General features: G+C 51.3%; 2 protein-coding genes across 6 annotated transcripts in view; one reads left to right on the forward strand and one right to left on the reverse strand.

Annotated features, from left to right (window-relative positions):
• The first annotated feature begins 227 nt into the window (after positions 1 to 227).
• On the forward strand, positions 228 to 1,738 carry TMDD1 (transmembrane and death domain 1). The gene is made up of 2 exons (XM_072765258.1): positions 228 to 1,057; positions 1,199 to 1,738. Exons 1-2 carry the CDS (start codon positions 301 to 303, stop codon positions 1,627 to 1,629), a joined length of 1,188 nt encoding a protein of 395 aa, XP_072621359.1. The 5' UTR covers positions 228 to 300; the 3' UTR covers positions 1,630 to 1,738.
• Positions 1,739 to 4,191: 2,453 nt separating this feature from the next.
• Positions 4,192 to 17,824, reverse strand: part of SCN8A (sodium voltage-gated channel alpha subunit 8) — a 176,569-nt gene continuing 162,936 nt past the window's right edge. For 4 of the 5 annotated variants that reach the window (XM_026000367.2, XM_072765255.1, XM_026000368.2 and 1 more), the window contains exons 20-24: positions 16,944 to 16,997; positions 16,331 to 16,468; positions 15,227 to 15,331; positions 12,534 to 12,804; positions 4,192 to 9,083 (exon numbers count right to left, since the gene is read on the reverse strand). In XM_026000367.2, the coding sequence (XP_025856152.2) occupies positions 7,936 to 9,083; positions 12,534 to 12,804; positions 15,227 to 15,331; positions 16,331 to 16,468; positions 16,944 to 16,997 (1,716 nt within the window). In that variant the 3' untranslated portion in view covers positions 4,192 to 7,935. The remainder of the gene's footprint in view (positions 9,084 to 12,533; positions 12,805 to 15,226; positions 15,332 to 16,330; positions 16,469 to 16,943; positions 16,998 to 17,824) is intronic. The other variant, XM_072765257.1, reaches the window with a different exon arrangement.

Raw genomic sequence — 17,824 nt, forward strand, 5'->3', positions numbered from 1 at the left:
GGGTGAGGTTGCGGGGCGGGGGGGGGGGAGGGGGGGCAGGGGGCTTCCCCAGGAGGCTGCAGGCCAAGATCCAAAGGAGGGGGGGGGCAGGCTTGGGGAGTGGGGCCCTGGTGGGCGGAGGGGGCGCCTAGGGCGAACCTTATCCAGGGGTGAGGGTGCGCAGGCACCTGCGGGAGGACGGGCCTCACTGGGTCTCTAAGCGTTTGGTATTCAGCCAGAGGTGGGGATCGGGTGCTGGGTGCTGGGTGACGGGGAGCAAGGGGCCGAGGGAGGGCCTGTGCCGGAGGTGAGGGCTGGTAAATGCATCTCACCGATGTGGACGATTGGGCAACGGGCGCCCGGCCTCAGGCAGGTGTTTCCATACAAGGGCCGGGGATGCCAGCCTCCCGGGGGACTGGGTGTCCCCCCACCCCCACCCGCAATTGCCTTCAGCTCTGGCTTCCGGGTGCGTGGCCGCCCCTCCCCCACCGCGTGGCCGCCCCGCCCCTCCCCCACCGCGCGGCCGCCCCTCCCCCCGCCGGCGTTCGGAGCTCCTCGGCCACAGTGGGCGCGGCGGTGACCACAGGCGGGGCGATGGCGGCGCGGGCGCTGGCGCTGGCGCTCTGGGGCTGGGCGCTGGGTCCGGCGGGGACCCTGGACGCCATGGGCCCCCACGCGGCCGTCCGTCTGGCCGAGCTGCTGACCCCGGAGGAGTGCGACCATTTCCAGTCGCTCCTAAAGACGCCGGAGCCGGACGTCGAGGCCGAGCTGGCCCGGCTCTCCGAGGACCGGCTGGCCCGCGCCCGCACACCGGGCCCCACGTCCGCGCCGCCGGGCGGGCGGTGGCGGTGGCGGTGGCTGCGGCGGGCGCGGGCGCGGCGGGCGGCGGCCGAGCCGGCGGGGGAGTCGGAGGGCTGCCGGCAGGCGCTGGCGGCCTGGCTGGTGGACGAGGCCTCGACCCTGCCTTGGGACCGCGTGGCCCGGGCCCTGCGGCGCAGCGGCCGCCCCGACGTGGCCCGGGAGCTCGGCAAGAACCTGCACCAGCAGGCGACGCTGCAGCTGCGCAAGTCCAGCCTGCGCGACCCGGGGCCGCCCGCCGGCCCAGGCCCCGCCCCCGGCCCCCGCCCCGCCCCTCGCCCCGCCCCCGGCCCCGCCCCTCGCCCGACCTCAGGCCCGGCTCCTCGCCCCGGCCCGGCCTCAGGCCCCGCCCCCGCCCCAGGCCCCGCCCCCCGCCCGGCCTCAGGCCCCGCCCCCGGCCCCGGCCCCGCCCCGCGCCCCCGCCGCGCCGCGCCCCGGGAGCCGGCCTGGGACGAGCTGCAGCTGATCGTGGAGCGCCTGCCGCAGGCGCCGTTCGCGCGCAGTCCCGCGGGCTGGGTCTGGCCGCTGGCGCTCGGCCTGGCCACCGGCTTCGTGGGGGCGCTGGGCGCGGGGGCGCTGCTCATCCCGCTCACGCTGTGGCTCACGGGCGGCGACGGCCCCGGCCCCGACCCCGACCCCGGCCCCGGCCCCGGGCCTCCCCGGCGCAGGCCGGCCCGGGCGCGCGGCGGGCGGGAGGCGAGGCCGCTGCTGCCTGCGGGGCCGCTCGAGCCGCCCCGGGTCTGGGCCGCACGGGGGCGCCGCGCCCCCTCGCCGCCGTGTCCCCGGCTGTGACCGGGAGCGCAGCCCGGCCGCGTGCGGTCTTCGCAGGGTCATAAACGTTGCGAGATACACAAAGCGGGGAGCCGGCGTCGGTTTGTTGGAAGCGGCCGCATCGCCCGCGGGGCCGCCCGTGGGAGGGGGGCTGGGTGCCCGCGTACCCGGGGTGCAGGCCGGGCCTCCCGCCCCCAGCTCGGCGCCTCCGTCCCTCGCAGAAACTCGTGCACCGGCAGCTCGCGCTTAGCGCGGACTCCGCCGGGCCCGCGCGAACGGGCACCTGCGGTCTTTGGGGCCGAGGAAGGCCGGCGTGCACCCCCCCCTGCCCCGCTGCACGGGAAGAAACCGGCCTCGTAGTTAGTGGCATAGGCAGGGCTTTGGACCGGAGCTGCCTGGGCCGAAAGCTGAACTCCGGGGAGTGACCTGTGACCAGTGAGGGCCTGGCGATCGCGGAGAGGCCAGACCAAGACCAAGACCAAGACGGGGAGCTGCAGTTCACCCCGAGGCCCAGGCCCGGCTGCAGGGTGCAGGGTGGCACAGCCAGCGTGTCCCCGCCTGCAGCGGCTGCTGCCTGCAAGCTGCTCTCCCCTTTCAGGCCAGACCTCCCGCAGGGAGCAGTGACCCCCACCCTACCCCGAGCCCCAACCTGTCCCACCCACCTGGGAGGTTGGGGCCCCCCTGCCCATCCGGGGAGCCGGGCCTGGGTGAGCCCTCCGACTCCGTCCCCTGCCACAGGGAAGGCAAAGAGGACAGCTGTGGGGGTCTGGCCGGGTGGGAGAGCTCGGCTCCCCATGCACCCCGGGGGGGCGGGGTGGAGGGGCTTCGGTGTGAGAACAATGACAGAAAGACAGGCCAGTCCAAGAGGAGAGTTGAAAACAAGATTGACGTAACCCTTTATTGCAAATTCTAAAGTAAAAAGATGTACAGTACAAAGTAAAATTGAAATTTCAGACTATAAACTTCCAATCCACTTATGCATTCTCATTTCTCAAGCATTTCTGCCATTTCCGCGTAAACGGAACAGGGAACAAGTCGAGGGGGTGAGGGAAGGAGGAGATACAGCAAGGGGAAGAAATTAAGTGTCTAGAATAATCACAAACCCCAGAAGCAAGTGAAAGGAAAGACATTTTCTCGACCTGCTGTCCTGGTGATGAGAAGCGGGGGTGGTTGGAGCAGTGCAGTTTAAAATGGCTCTCAGAATAGCAGCATTTATGTACCATTTCATCTTCCTTAAGTCCAAATAATACTTGGCCCTTCCCTAGTGCCTTTGCCTCTGTATCTCAAAACACGTTACAAAACATTTAGTTAAAGCCTCACAACACCCCTGTGAGGTAGGTCAGTATTATTATCCCCATTTTACAGATGAGGAAACTGAGGCACAGAGAGGTTAAGTGACTTGCCCAAGGCCACACAGCGAGCCAGTGGTTGAGCTGGGGATGGAACACAGTTCTGTCCCTTTTCTGGAACCACTGGACCACGCTCCCCTTTACCTATATACATTCTTCACACACACACACCACACGTGCACACCCGCCCACCCCACCCCCACTTAGCCTCTATGTACAGCAAACAGCAGTGGGGGGCAGGGGCAGGGGTGCCTCAGGAGCGGTTCAGTGGAGGAAGTCTCGGTCGCCTGGGAAGGGAATCCAAGGAAGCACGGAGCTGGGCCACAGCGCGGCCTCGGTGCACACCTTGGGCCCCTCCCGACCCAGACTTCCTCCTCCCTCCTGACGTCCCCCTGGCTGGCCAGTTGCAGCCGACTCTTTAGGGGGTGGGGGTACCTGAAAATGAACGAAGCTTTTTGCAAAACTTTGGGCAACATCTGAGAAAAGAAAGAGGCATCGTTACAGAAGATGCCCGGGACTCAAGTCACAAAGTCGCAAGCCATGGCAAGCTCCCCTCCGGCAGGCCTGGGGGCTGGGGCCAGGGGAGGGGGGGACTGACCTACCAGCCATCTCTCTCCGAGCGGACTAGAGTGGGCACTTCGAAATCCTCCTGAGAGTGTTCCTGGACGGGAGACGCGGCCCAGAGCGGGGTGTCCCCAAAGCAGGGCGGGGTTGGGGGAGCGGTGCCCCTCTCCCCTGCACGAACTGGCCGTGGGGGGGACGGCGGGCAGGGCCCAGCATGAGCTAGCAGAGTGGAGACTGGAGGCAGCGCTCGCCGAGCTCTGGGGCATCAGGATAGTTGTTTTTAGTTTTGTTTTTGTTTGTTTTTTAACATACTGGTGAAAAAGGCAGAAGTGAGGCCGCCGGGCTGGGTGGGCTGACGTCATCTCTGGGGGCGCTGCCAGGAGGACTGGTGAAGAGGGGGTTTCGTGGGCCCTGAAGCACTAGCCCGGGAGGGGGAAGGGCGCCACGTGCAGTGGGTGGGTGGGTGGGGGGGGCCTGGGGGGCGGGGGACGTGGGGGGCAGGACCTTGCTTTTCTCTCCAATCTCTCCGCCTCGGCCACAACCTTGCGAGAGACCCTGATCTCTCTCCCTCCTGTTCCCCTCCTTCTCCCAAACGGGCTAAGGTCCCGATTCCCAGACCCCTCCCAGGACTCAAGAATCGGGAGAGTCAAGCAACAAACGGACACCAAGACAGGCTTCCCTTGTACGGTAAAAAGGGTCATTTTTATTTTGTTTCCTTTTGGCTTATAGTAGTGATGTACTTTTTTTTTTTTTTTTAAATCATGTCTCATTTAGAGCAGTGTTGGCCTCCATGCATTCACTAATACACTAATCTTCACTAGTGGTCTTTTACAAGTTTACATTGGTTGCGGCGGAAAAGAAAAGAACTTTGGGCACTGTCGTTCCAGGGGCTCTGACTGGGAGCTTCTGTTTACGTCTCCCCAGTCAACTTCTGATGCCAAAAGTGGCTCATCTAGAGAAGTGGGAGTAGGTCATGTTGACTCGGGATGGTTTTGCTGCTCTCGCCCTCTGCTTTAAATCATGGAGTCTCCTCAGCCTCAGCAACAAGGAGGTTAAGGAAAGAAGAGGGGAAAGTGTTTTTCACACACAAACCAGCAACCGGGTCAGCTGCTGCTCAGTGGCTTTGGCTCTGCATTTTAAATTAACAGCATCACACGCGTCTTTTTGCTTTTTGTCCTTTGTTTAAAGGTGGATTGTGGAGTATAAATACTGCACCAAGGACCTGGCTACAAAAAATAAATATTTATATTATATTTATATATCTATATATATATATGTGCAGTGATACTGTGGCTGCTGCTGCTTTTTGATTGGCTTCGTTAATATTTGGCAAAGCGTTGCCACTTACCCACTCAGTGAAGGCGGACAAAAAACGTCATCACTGATTCTTTCAGTTCAATGCCTGTTAACTGCGGGTGTAAACTGCTGGTGATGGTGTCATTTACTACCAAAGAAGTGTGGAGCAGGGCAGGTGAGTGAGAGTGAGCGAGCCAGTGGGTGGAGGGAGGTGAGTGAGGGAAAAAAAGGTAGGAAAAGTTAAAAAAAAAAAAAAAAAGTTGAAACATCAGATAGAGTAGGGGTGGCTTCTTCCCTATGAAGCTGGCTGATGGGTGTCAGATACCAAGGCCCATGTGTGTGCGACTGAGGAGATAGCTGCTGGGGGGGCGGGGAAGGTCAGATCTTAGAAAAACCTCATTAAGATGCTCTAGTAGCTTAATGACATCACTAGCATGAGCACTTGGGGGTACCGAGCGGGATCTTATAGCTCTGTTGCCCATCTCAAGACCTAAGAACAATTATGAAGTTTAGCCAAATCTTGCATAGAAGTGGTTAGAATTTATTGCACATTGGAACAAAAATATATATTTTTTTGTTGTTTTGGAAAAGACCATTAGCAATAAAAAATTTTTTGTCTGTCTGTCTGGTTTGGGGATGTACATTGGCTGACAGCATCTAAGTTCTAAGAAGAAAGAAAAGTATAAAAAATAAAAATAAACATGACAATGGCATAAGCCAGAAGCCATTTCCTATTTAATAAGTTAATAATTTGTATTTACAAAAAGGCATGCCAATAAAATAAAATGATATATTACAGTATTTATAATTCTCTTAAAAAGAATAGCCACACATGTCAGCTTCTGTTTTGTGCTGTTTACGATGTAGCCTGTACATGTTACTATACATTCGTCCTAGCAGTTAGCAGGGTCACTGAGAGAAATGCTTTCCCAACCTGGTATCGGGTGTAGTACAAAAGTTCTACGGAGGAGGCCGCAGAAGCAGGCTTACAAGAGCTGGGCAGAGTTTCTGACGGTCCAACAAGATAGAAAGCTCTGCTTACTGCCTTGCTGTGGTTTGTTCTACGCAAAACTAGTCAGGTGGATGGTACGCTCACACCAAAGTGCTTCTACTGCAAGGCAGATTGGTGTGTCTGATTACGGGGTGCTCTTAGTCCCCCTCTAATTTATGGTTCAGGAAGAATTTATTTTGATTTGGTTTGCATGCTCAAGTCTCTCCTCGTTCCTAGTACAGACTTCCTGACACATCCAACTGCAGCATCTTGGCTTTGAGCTCTAGTCATCAGATGAGAAACCCCTGGACTACTGTCTTCCCTAAAGCGGGAGATGGATCGGAAGACACGGTGCTCCCCCCAAAGCCACCCTCCAATGACAATGGGCAGGTCGCTAAGCAGGCAGCACAACTGGGCTGAAAGGGAAATGTGCTGGGGGAAGCTGGGACGTCTTAAGAATTAATATTAAATCGCTTTCTCATGAGCGTCAGTGCAATAAAGAAACCAGGTGGGCTTGGTTCAGAGGCGGCTCCATCTCTACCTCAGGTCCCACCAGTGACTATTTGTTCTATAACACACAAAAGAAACCACAGCCACAGCCCCAGTGCTGCTGCCCTCACCCACCGCTGTAGGTAAGGGAAGCCCTGCTTGGTGGAAAAATGAGATGGAGGCAAGAGGAATCATGCAGTGTGTGAGCTTGTGACAACCCCTCTGTAGAAGGGAGAGGCCTGTTCAGAAGATCTGCACCCCTCTCCAGCTGGGGCCAAGCCCGGAGAAAGCCACAGTGCAGAAGGACATGACACTGAATGAAGTGAGCACCCCAACCCCCAAGGAAAGTTTGTTTTAAGTTCCCCAAATTGCCCCCTAGAGATAACATGCCACTTTGAATAGCACTTTTATCTCTGCCCCGAATAAGTGTCAGTTCTCCAGTATGAAGGCTAAACGATCATCATAAATATTGCAATACAAATGAACTTTTTTTTTTGATTTTTTTTGTTTTTAGCCCTAGGATTTGGTTTTACAGTGACATTATTAATACAAGCCATTCGAGATCAAAGTTTCCCCACGGAAGGGACACAGAGCAGCATTAAATATAGTTCATCTTTCAAAATGTGCAACAATGGCTGTATGTTAGAGATGTCTGTTAAACATATACACACAACGGATCCATCTGCTTGTTGGATTGGGTTTGTTTTTTGTTGGTGGTGGTGGTGGTCAATTGGTTGGTTATGTTTCCCTACCCAGAAGGTGTATGAAAGACTTCTAAGAATTCATAAGGAATTGCAGCGGGTATGGAACTCTTACCATTTTTTTTTCTCCAAATACAGTGAACGGTGCAGGGCTGGGTCCTGTCCAAAGGCTGACCCAGTGCAGGGGACAGGATTAGTAGTGTCCTGTGGTGTATGGTTCTCATGCATGACTTCTGATCACGGCATGCCATCATGCAAATCATTTCTACGCATTGAACGAGCACAATGTTTGGAATCGGCCTGAGCAAGTCCTCCTCAGCCTGAAGAAACCTGATTGTTTCCCCCACCCATCTCCAAACCACGTGAAGCCCATGTGGAGAAGATGCGGTTTATGTCAAAGAAACTGACAATTGAATGACACGGGCTAGATGTGAGTGTGAGTGTGTGTGTGTGTGTGTGCGTGTGCGCGCGTGTGTGTTTTCTTTTTGCTGCTTAGCTTAACTAATGTAAGAATGCAAATATAGTTTGCATGAACAAACAAACTTTTAAAGTGATGCTTTCTGCTTCTGAGAATCACCAAAATGAAAAAATAAAATCCATTTGGCTGCAACGGAAATATGCTGGTCCCGGCAGCCTCTCCTCTGGTTTTTGTATCCTGTTGGTTTTGTCCTAAGTTGCATTGACTGATGTGGAACATGCAGTAACCACCTGCCCAAGCATTAGAAAATCTGTGAGTCCAGGGAGCAGGGTCCTTGGCCCTTGGCAGGTCACTGCTCAAGATGCAACCGTGTTACATGGTAAGCAGACTACGTTTGGTATAGATCTTCAGGTTAAAGTGTCTCCACAGCTGTTCTGCATTGATAATATTCAGGAAGTTTGTAAACAATCTTTCACTTGCGAGTTTTACATCTGTACAATATTTAATTTTTGCTTTCCTCTAACACTTGGATTCTCTGACCTCTTTTTGTCTTTTGGCCCTTTCCCTTCTTCCTTCCTCTGCCCGTTGCTGTTTCTCCTTCTCGGGTTTAGTTACACTGTCATAGGACGGGAGGGAGGCTGTGGACGGGGTGCTCTCTTTTTTCTCCCGGTGTGTGCCTCCGTTCTCCAGCTTATTGGACGTGGTCTTTTTGCAAATGAAGCCCCGCCTCGCTAAGTGTCCCCGGTAGGCGCGCTGTAGGACCACAGCCGACACCTCCTCCTGCTTGCGCCGCAGCGTGGTCGTGATTGGCTCGTAAGACACTTTGGAAGGATTGGATGCCACGAACCGCTCCTCCATCTGCTGCCGGAGGATGTCCAACTCCCCGCTATCTCCCAGGACCCGCTTGGTAAAGGCAAAAAGGATGTCCAAGCAGTGGATGCGATCCCCGCTGACCATTGGCAGATCCATGGCAATGAGCTCGATGGTGTTGGGCTTGGGCACTCGGAGAGGGTGCTCCAAGGCATCTGCAAAGTCTGCCAGCTTACAGTACTCGATGAACTGGGTGGCATCGGGGTCAAACTTCTCCCAGATCTCATAGAAGGTCTCAAAGTCGTCCTCACTCAGAGGGTCTGCACTTTCCTCTGTGGCTACACTGAAGTTCTCCAAGATGATGGCGATGTACATGTTCACGACGATTAGGAAGGAGATGATGATGTAGCTTACAAAGAAGAAGATGCCCACTGAGGGGTTCCCACAGTCTCCCTTGAAGCCACTCCCTGGGTGTTCCTTATCCAGACTGCAGTCAGGGGGGCGGTTTAGGATGGGCAGCAGCAGGCCATCCCAACCAGCCGAGGTTGTGATCTGAAACAGGCAGATCATGCTGTTGCCAAATGTCTCAAAGTTGAACATGTCATCTATGCCAGCCTCGTGCTTCACGTATGCGAAATTGGACATCCCAAAGATGGAGAAGATGAACATGACCAGGAAGAGCAGAAGGCCAATGTTGAACAGAGCAGGCAAGGACATCATTAAGGCAAAGAGCAGGGTACGAATCCCTTTGGCGCCTTTGATCAGACGCAAGATGCGCCCAATACGGGCCAATCGGATGACTCGGAATAGGGTTGGGGAAACAAAGTATTTCTCAATTATATCAGCCAGGAACATTCCTAAGAAGAGGACAGAAGAAGAAATGTTACTGAGACTGGAGACCCCTTTCTCTTAGGCCACCTGACACTGGAGCCCTTAAGTTCAAAGGACTTCATAGAATGAGTGCCTTGCCATTGAGTCTGAATTCTCATGAGGAAAAAAGAAAATCTCACGTTTCAAACATATGGAAAAGCAGAGAAAACAATAAAATAGACATCTATGCACCTAACATCCAGATTTAACAGATGCAAGTGTTTTGCCAAATTTGCTTCCTCTCTTCAACCACAATCCGGGAGATGGTGCAGTATTATTCCAGTTTCTTCATAATTTTGCTACGTATGAATCCATAACTATCACGGATAGATAGTATGATAGCATCGTAGCATCCTATTATGTTGAGAGAATTATGCTGTATCTATCTTGTTAGAACAAGTTTTTTAGATCTCTAACTTAATTTTGAGACTTTGCATCATGTTTGTGAGATTGACCTCTGGTGTTAAAATAATTCTGGGTTATTCATTTTTACGGCTGAACAGTATTCCATTTCACGAATAGGTCCTCGTTTATGTTTTCCCACTCAAGAACAAGCAGTTTTTCTCAGTTTTGTGCCTGTGTGACTTTCTGAGGTGTTACTGATTTTTCTCCAAAATGCTAGCGAATTTCCGTATCCACAAACAGTGAACGCGTGGTCCCAGCGCCACCCAGGACTTCGCGACCCTCTGGCTGTGGTGTCTTAGTTATTCCCCTATGCCACTAATTTTCAAAGTATCTTCTTGCTGGCTCTGAAAAGACATTTTTGGTTTCTTATTGTCCCATGTCCCTACCCTGCCAAAATAGCCTAGAAAACCAGAGGGATCTCTCAGGAGTGGCTTTACCTCAGAGCTTCTAGATTTTGTGTTTAAAGCCATAAATCAGAAACAGCAGCAGCAGATGAAAATGTTAAGGCATAAGTAGGATATAACAGTAGAGGGTGACCATGTAAAATCAGAGGGCCTTTTTCTGTTTCTGTTTATCTGGGGGTCCACCTTAGCCAGACCATTTGCCTTTAACACTGCAGAACAACTGTGGGAGCCCAGTGAAGGGGCCACGAAAGAGGACACGTAGAGGCTGGGACATGGTAGCTGAAGGGAAGACAACGGCATGCTCTCTTCCTTCAGTGCCTTCTCTTGCTGGTGAGGCCCTGACAAGACATGAGCTTCCACTGACAGGAAGGATTTACGTTGAATAAGGAAATATCTTTCAACCCTAGTGATTCATAACAACTGGGGGTAGTGAACTGCAGAAAGTTATGCAATCCCTTTATTTGAGCTTTTTTCCCCTTTCATTTTCTTTCTTTCTTTTTTTTTTTTTAAGATTTATTTATTTTAGAGAGGGAGAGACCCTCAAGCAGACTCCTCACTGAGCACAGAGCCCAACGCAGGGCTGGATGCAAGGCTTGATGTGGGGCTCGATCCTATGATCCTGAGATCATGACCTGAGTTGAGACCAAGAGTTGGAAGCTTAACTGAATGAGCCACCAGGTGCCCCAGTGAGCTTTTCAAGCTAGGACAAGACCTTAACTTTCAGAAAGGGATGAGATGCAGTTAAGTTCAGAGAGTAGGCTGGGCAGCCTCTTAGGGCCTCTTCTGGAGTTAGAATTCCATGGAGTATTTGAACTTTCCAGAAAATCTCTACCTCAGCCACGACCCAAGATGAATTCTCAGCTCTCTTCTTTTTACATCTCAGTTAAGTCATAACCGGTGACTGTGAGAAGTCAGTCTACATTCCATGTCTGGTGGGCAAGTAAGGCTTCAGAGAGAAGATGCCAGAGTCAGGTTTTGTCTGATGAATGTGTACTTGTCCCCAGAGAAAAGGGGAGAAAGATGGGAAGACAGCATTCCAGGTAGCAGGAACACTACATAAGGGATCTTCTAGGAGGCTCCAGGGCTAGTTTTACCCTAACTCCTCTTAATTTAAAAAGATAATTTCTATACTTTTGTTTCTGAACAAATGAATGATATTTAATAAAAACCCTAATCACCAAAAGCAAAATTGTCCTTCTGCTTTATTTTTGAGTACCATCTGAGAGTAGGGGGCATGGTCTGGCCTGCGGACTTTCCATTTCACTCAATGATGGGCGGGCAGGAAATGTTCAAGAACGGTGGACAGGGCAACACTGTCCAAACTGTGTTTTGTGGGAGGTTAGGAGTGTGGATTTGAGACCAGGGGCTGGACTTGAACCCCTGCTCACTTGCTTACTAGCCTCATGTCTTGGTCACTGCTCCGTGCCTCAGTTCCTCGTGAGGACTACAGGAATTGAAACTAGTAAAACACTCAGAATGGTGACTGGCACATAGTATATTTCATTAAAACATGAGATACCATTATTATTACTTGTCAAAAGGGTGCTGTGGTCAAAAAAAGATACGATGGTGTGTCCAACTATTCTTTACTGTAGGAATTCTAAGAACCTTCCACAGGCTAATGTGCTCTGTGACTCTCCAAAGGGAAATTCCATGTACGGTGTTGCCCAAAGTAATTTCATCATGGTGCTCTTTTCTTGGAGGGAGATATAGATTAGTGTTCCATGTATCAACACACTTTCAGATGTGCTGCTCCAGAGGACAGAACCAGGGGAGGGGAGGGCCAGCTGCCTTCGGTAGCCCCGGCTCACCACCTTGCTCAGCCAGCCGGGCCACTGGCTCGGGGGCTGGTTCCCGCCAGGCTCAGGGATGCTCCCCCTGCCAGCTCATGTCAGCTAAATCTACCTGGAACTAAGCCAGTGTTTCACCATTTGAGACGCCTTTTAGGAAGGCAAGGAAATGTTTTGGGAGGCCAATCGATACGCCAGCATTTCCTCTGCCTGCCAGGGCATCGCCCCTCCCATGCCTTTAGGTTGAAGCAAAATGTCACACAGTTGCCGTTAAGATCCAGCCTGAGCTCTGCCCCTGCCACCTTCTAGTTGGGTGACCTTGGACATACAGAAGATGAAAAAATAGCCTGCTTCCTGGGCTGTCGTAAGGATCAAATGAGACCATGCCAGTGAAGAAACTCTCAAACTATGCCTGACACACAGCGAAACCTCAGTCAAATGAGCACTGCTATCCCCACCAGAATGTTCTTTGAGCATTTTCACTAGCGTCCAACCTACCAATCTCTTACAATTCCTTTCCCCGTGTTCTACTGCTATTGCAGCCATAGTTACCTTCCCTGTTGACTTTAAACTTCTTGAAAGCAAGAGCCAAATCTGTATCATTTCCCTCCCTTCAACCAGGGTATTTATAATCCAAGCCGACTATGAACACTCAGTAGAAACTCACTGGCCACGTAACCTACTCGGTGGGCCCACAGGATGACTTAGAGGCACACGGGCATCAGCCGTGAGAGTCACGGGCCTGCACTTCACACCCACCGAACCGGCTGCTCTCCCAGGAATCTCGTGCTCAAGGCCAGTCAGGTGCCCTGCGTCTTCCCCCGCCCGTCCCACTTACCCACAATGGAGAGGATGACTACCACGAAGTCAAAGATGTTCCAGCCAATGGTGAAGTAGTAGTGCCTCAAGGCAAACATTTTGAGCACACACTCACAGGTGAAAAAGATGACGAAGACCAGGTTAATCCAGTAGAGAATGTTTTCCATCTGTTTGCTCTGCGTGTCTGTCTCCACCATCATTGTCACCATGTTAAGGCAGATGAGCATCATGATAACAATATCAAAGGCTTGTTGAGTGACAAAATCAAAGATGATTCCTTGGATTTTGTTCTGGAGGCAGGGGAAGGGGGAGGAAAGAAAGATACAAGCGCATTCCTGAGAGCCTCTCCGAGCAGAGCACACCGTGGAAGTTGCCATCCTGTGACCCGGTTCTCGCCTTTCTTTCCCGTGACCCTGGCCAGCTCAGCTCTATCCCGCTGCTCCGGCAGGATATCAGGAGCACGGACAGACCCCGGCATCGACCCTACCTCCCCGCAGTTTTCTAACACTGCCACTCTCCTCTTTGTGTCTATGCCATCACACACTTCCAGATGTCTTCCGGCCTCGCCAACCGCTCCTGTGCAGCCTTGCCGGCCGGCCACGTCTTGCCTGCCTTCGCCTCTTCTTTCTCTTCGCTATCTCCCCAGGACAGCCCATCTGTTCCTACCACGTGCAGAGTATCTCTGCACTTAGGTCTCTCAAGCTCTTTCCTCGGAATTCCTGTGTTGCTTTCTCAACATCTCCCCTGTTGACTCATAAGCATCTCAAACCTAACAAGTCCTTCCCCTGCCCTCCCCCAAACCCGATCCTCTCCCATCTCAATTGTCCACCCAGGCTCCAATCCAGAAACCTGAGGGTCACCCTTGTTGTTTTCCTCTCCCTCGTCCCCCACCTCATGCACACTGCAGGTCCTACTGATTCTTCTGAATTCACCCACTTCATCCTGCTTCTTTGGCCCCACTCTAGTCCCAGCACCACCATCTTCTCTCTGGACTTCTGGAAGGATCTCCTAACTAGAGTCCCTGCTTCCCCTCTTGCCTGCATCAGTGTAGTCTCCACACAGTAGCAAGCGTGGTTACTTAAAAACATAAATGGATCACATCCCTTTTTTACTTAAAATCTTTCAACAGTTTCTCATTGTGTTTGCAACAGACTTCTATTGTTAGCCTGGCCTAGTGATGCCTCACGCAGTCTAATCCCGCTCACCTCATGCCCCTTCCTGTAGCCCGTCACCACCTGACAACACTGATGCTTTCTGCTTTTACAACCTCATCTGCTTTGCCAGGACCTCCTCCCCCAGCATTCTGGCTCCTTCTCATCTACCCAGGTAGAGCCTCCCTACTGAGGCTTTCTCTAACTACTGAAGTAGATCCCCTGCCTCAAGCCTCCATATTCTCCGTCATGGCCCTCTAGCTGTGTTTTCTCACAACATTCCACATTGCATAGTAGCTGTTTGTTTACTTATTTATTATCTCTATCCCCCTTGTATTTTAAGCTCCCTTGACAACAGTGTCTGAATTGTATCCATCACTTTGGCCTTGAACATAGTAGGAGATCTACAACTGTTTGCTGAATGAATGCTGATCGCTCTTGATTGATGTCTCCTGCCACAGTAAGTTTTTATATTTTAGAGTAGAAGAAAATACACTCAGGTCCCTGCGTGCAAAGGATTGAACAGAACTTCAGTATTGTAAGCCCTCTCCATTCTTCTTAGTCTTGATCACAAAGTGGAAGCTCTAACATCAAGGAAATACCAAAAACATTCTCTTTCTTAAGTTCTCTCTGATTTTTTTGTTTTTTTAAGAACGTAGGCACTCAAGCTAGTGCTTACTTTGAGGATCACTTTAACTTGCTGGTTTTCCAACTGTTCTGTGGGGTCTGAGGGCTTCTTTCCCTCAGAAGTTGGAGAGACAGGTATGCCAGGCCCCGGGCATGGCGCTAAGTAGGGAAAATGCTCTGAGACTCCCACTCACGATTCAAAGTATCTCTCTACTTTTACTTTTACAAATTAGATTGCCAGGTAAGCTTTTATTTTAAGAGTTGTGCCGTTTTAAAATAAAAAGTTACTTTAAATGAAAGCTACAGAAGATGGAACTTTGAGCCTGGGGGTTATGTCCCACTCCGCTGGGTATATGGCTTCAGGAGCAGAGCATCTCCTCTGAAGCCAGAGGGCAACCACCAACCAACAGAAGGGCAAAGCAAAACCCCGGTGCCCAAATCTGTTTTGCAAAAGGCTTAGTTCAAGACAGATATCAGGACATCAGACTCCTGGTTCCACCCTCTCCTGCTCCCACAAATAGCCAGGGTCCTATCTTGCACAGACTTATTTGCTGGGTAAAGAGCCGAGAAAACAGTGGCCACATCCTATCTTGCAATGGTAGGAAAGAGATCAGCTTTCATTTTCACTTTCCTTTGATAAGTTTTAGTGGTCTCTGAAAGTATTTATCTACCAGTGCCAGAACTAACGTGGTTATAGCATGGTGATTCTCTGTGGCTGCCCAAGGAAGTCTTAGAGGAAAGGTCAAGCACAATATAAAAGCCACCCCATACCTTAATCCCTGGTCTGCTGTCTTCCCCAGATCCTGTGGCTGGGGCAGCTGGGAGAGGATCAGAGGACACAGGCAGCCCATCACTTACCCCTTTCTTTCCTTGGCAGTAACCCGACCAGTGTCTTTACCATATGGGTCTCACTCTGCCCTCAGCCTGCACTCACCAGGGGGCGGGGAATGGGTTTCTGCGGTTTCTTTGAGCCCAGCTTTTTCATGGCATTGTAGTACTTCTTCTGTTCTTCGGTCATGAAGATGTCCTGACCTCCAAAGTAAAGGAAGAAAGAAAAGAGCGAACAATTACAATAGGCTCTCGCACACTATGGTTTGAACCCAAGGTTCAACCGTAGGAACGGAGCGGGGCCTTACCCCCTTACTTTTCCAGAGGCCAGTTTAGCTAAGAGTTGTCCCTTAATGAGGTAGACCTGGGACAACTATTCTAACTCAAAGGCACACCAGCCTTTGCCTTCAGCTTGGGATTCCTGAGATCGGCCAGCGGCTGGGCACAAAGGAAATGGCCCATCCGATGGTAGGCCCTCAGGGAAGGGTACATTTGAGGGCAGTGATGCTGAAGACAGTTGCATCTCACTGGTTCACACATTTGTTTTGGACCTGTTTTCCTGATAAAATTCTAAAGAGTAACATTTTTAAACGAAAGGATTTTCAAGTCCTGGTTATTGGCCCATTTATTCCCAACAATATTAAAAATTCAGAAATCCTGGTGCAAGAAAACAGCACGGGGAGTTCCTTGAGACAGACTTAATTTATAAAATGGATGACAAGAGTTAAGTGCTTCAGTTTGTTTTGGAAAAATTGTTAACCATCTGGAACAAGTGAGGGAGGGAACTTTCCGAGGATGGTCTCTCAAATCCCAGTTTGCTAGTGGTGCCCAGGGACTGCTATCAGTAATTACAAGTCTAGACACCTTCTACTTCTTGCTACAGTTATTTATCTGCTGCTTTCCTTTTCACCCTGTCGCTAGACCCTCTCTGACTCTGCCTCCCTCTGCTGGGATGCCAAACCCAGTGAAGGCCTCAAGCATTGCTAAGTATATTTGGTACTAGTAGATTGTTCGGCCCAGTAAATGTGAAACTCCAGCCCTCAGGGTGGGGCTGATGTATAGTGGGGCCAGGGCCACAGGGAGGTGACAATATTGATTTGAGAAAGAGAGAGAGCGAGAGAGGGAGGCATCTTCTTTCTAGAGATAGGGACAGAAGTGCCTCTCATCTGAGTTGACCTCTGGCCACTGGCAGTGAGGGGAGGAGACCTATCTTTTTCTTTTGTTGATTGAAGTTATCAATGATGACACCAATGAACAGGTTCAGGGTAAAGAAGGAGCCGAAGATGATGAAGATGACAAAGTAGATGTACATGTAGATGTTGTCCTCATACTTAGGCTGCTCATCAGGCTGTCAAAGGACAGGAGAAAAAAAAGAGAATCAGCTTCCAGTGTGGGATTAGGTGGGCAATTCTGAAACGCCATCGCCACCAGCCATAACTGACCACTCAAGCTGCTGCACAAGATGGGGTGAGGGCGCTCTACATTCTCTATCTCCTTTCCACACTGGCAGGCCCTGCCCTGCTGTGACTTAGGTGGAGAATATGCAAATGGCAAAGTAAGGGGAAGTGGGGGGCTGTCCGCTAGGAGCCACTCTTCCATCAGCAGCACTGAAGAGGAAATGGCTCTACTGGGGCCAGGTCAGAATCAACGGCCTAATCATCAGGAGCCAGTGTAAGAGAGTGATGACTGAGAGGAGAAAAGTGAGCTAGAGTCAATAAAACAAGCAATACATGTCCCAACCCCCTCCTTCTTGTTAAGCCTCACCATGTTGCTTGCTTCCTAGCCAACTAAGAAGGTTGTGGATTTGCCAGGTGTATCCTTACCTTGCGGGAATCTACAGCTGCATACATGATGTCCATCCAGCCTTTGAAGGTTGCCTGGCAAACAGAGACAGTCATTAGACTGTGCCTGTTAGGGGGTGGATGGGAATCTAGGCAGGGGTCACAGAGGCCAAGCTCAGGTTAGCGCAAACACAAGACAGAGTTTGGCCACTGCCTCATATGGACACAGAATTTTCTGTTAAACAGGTCCCGAGGGAGCTTTGTCTAAGTCCCTGAAAATAACATCAAAGTTTGGCAGAGAAACATGTTGACAATGGTGGTTGGATCAATACTCTCACAAAAGGTCTTTAAAATGGGCCTGAGAAGGCTGCCCAAAGCTAGGGCAAACTCATATTTATTAACGAGTGGTAGGAATCTCCTGAGGGTCCTGAGAACTTAGCTTACCACTAGGAGTCATTTTTTACAGTGGTGTTGAATAAGCAATGGGGGTCTGAAAATTTCTAAGTTGCAGTTAAAAAGAAAACCCAACAAAATAAGGCCAGAACTCTCTCTCCCTACTACTATAGGCATTGAGCTTGTGGCAATGGCAGTCCTGGCTTCATCCCAGGCAGCCCTTCTTAACCTCACTCTGCTTCAATCTACTATACCTCGCCTGATTTTGGAAAAAAATATGGGTAAGCAATTCAGTGTTCTCTATGTTTTCTTTTTGTCTCATTTGTTTTATTTGTTCAACCAGATTCAAAAGTTTTTTCAGGGCATGGGTGGTTCTGTATTCATCGGATGGCCCTAGTGGTGCTGAACACAACACCTTAGACAAGGTTGGGGACTCTGAATATAATGTCTGACGGGCTGATTGATGGGTATTGGTCTCCTGGAACTTCTCCAATTCAGATTCAATTTGTGGGTCCAATTTCTCCAACTGG

The sequence above is a fragment of the Vulpes vulpes genome, chromosome 8 (assembly GCF_048418805.1).
Source record: "Vulpes vulpes isolate BD-2025 chromosome 8, VulVul3, whole genome shotgun sequence".
NCBI classification, from domain to species: domain Eukaryota; kingdom Metazoa; phylum Chordata; class Mammalia; order Carnivora; family Canidae; genus Vulpes; species Vulpes vulpes.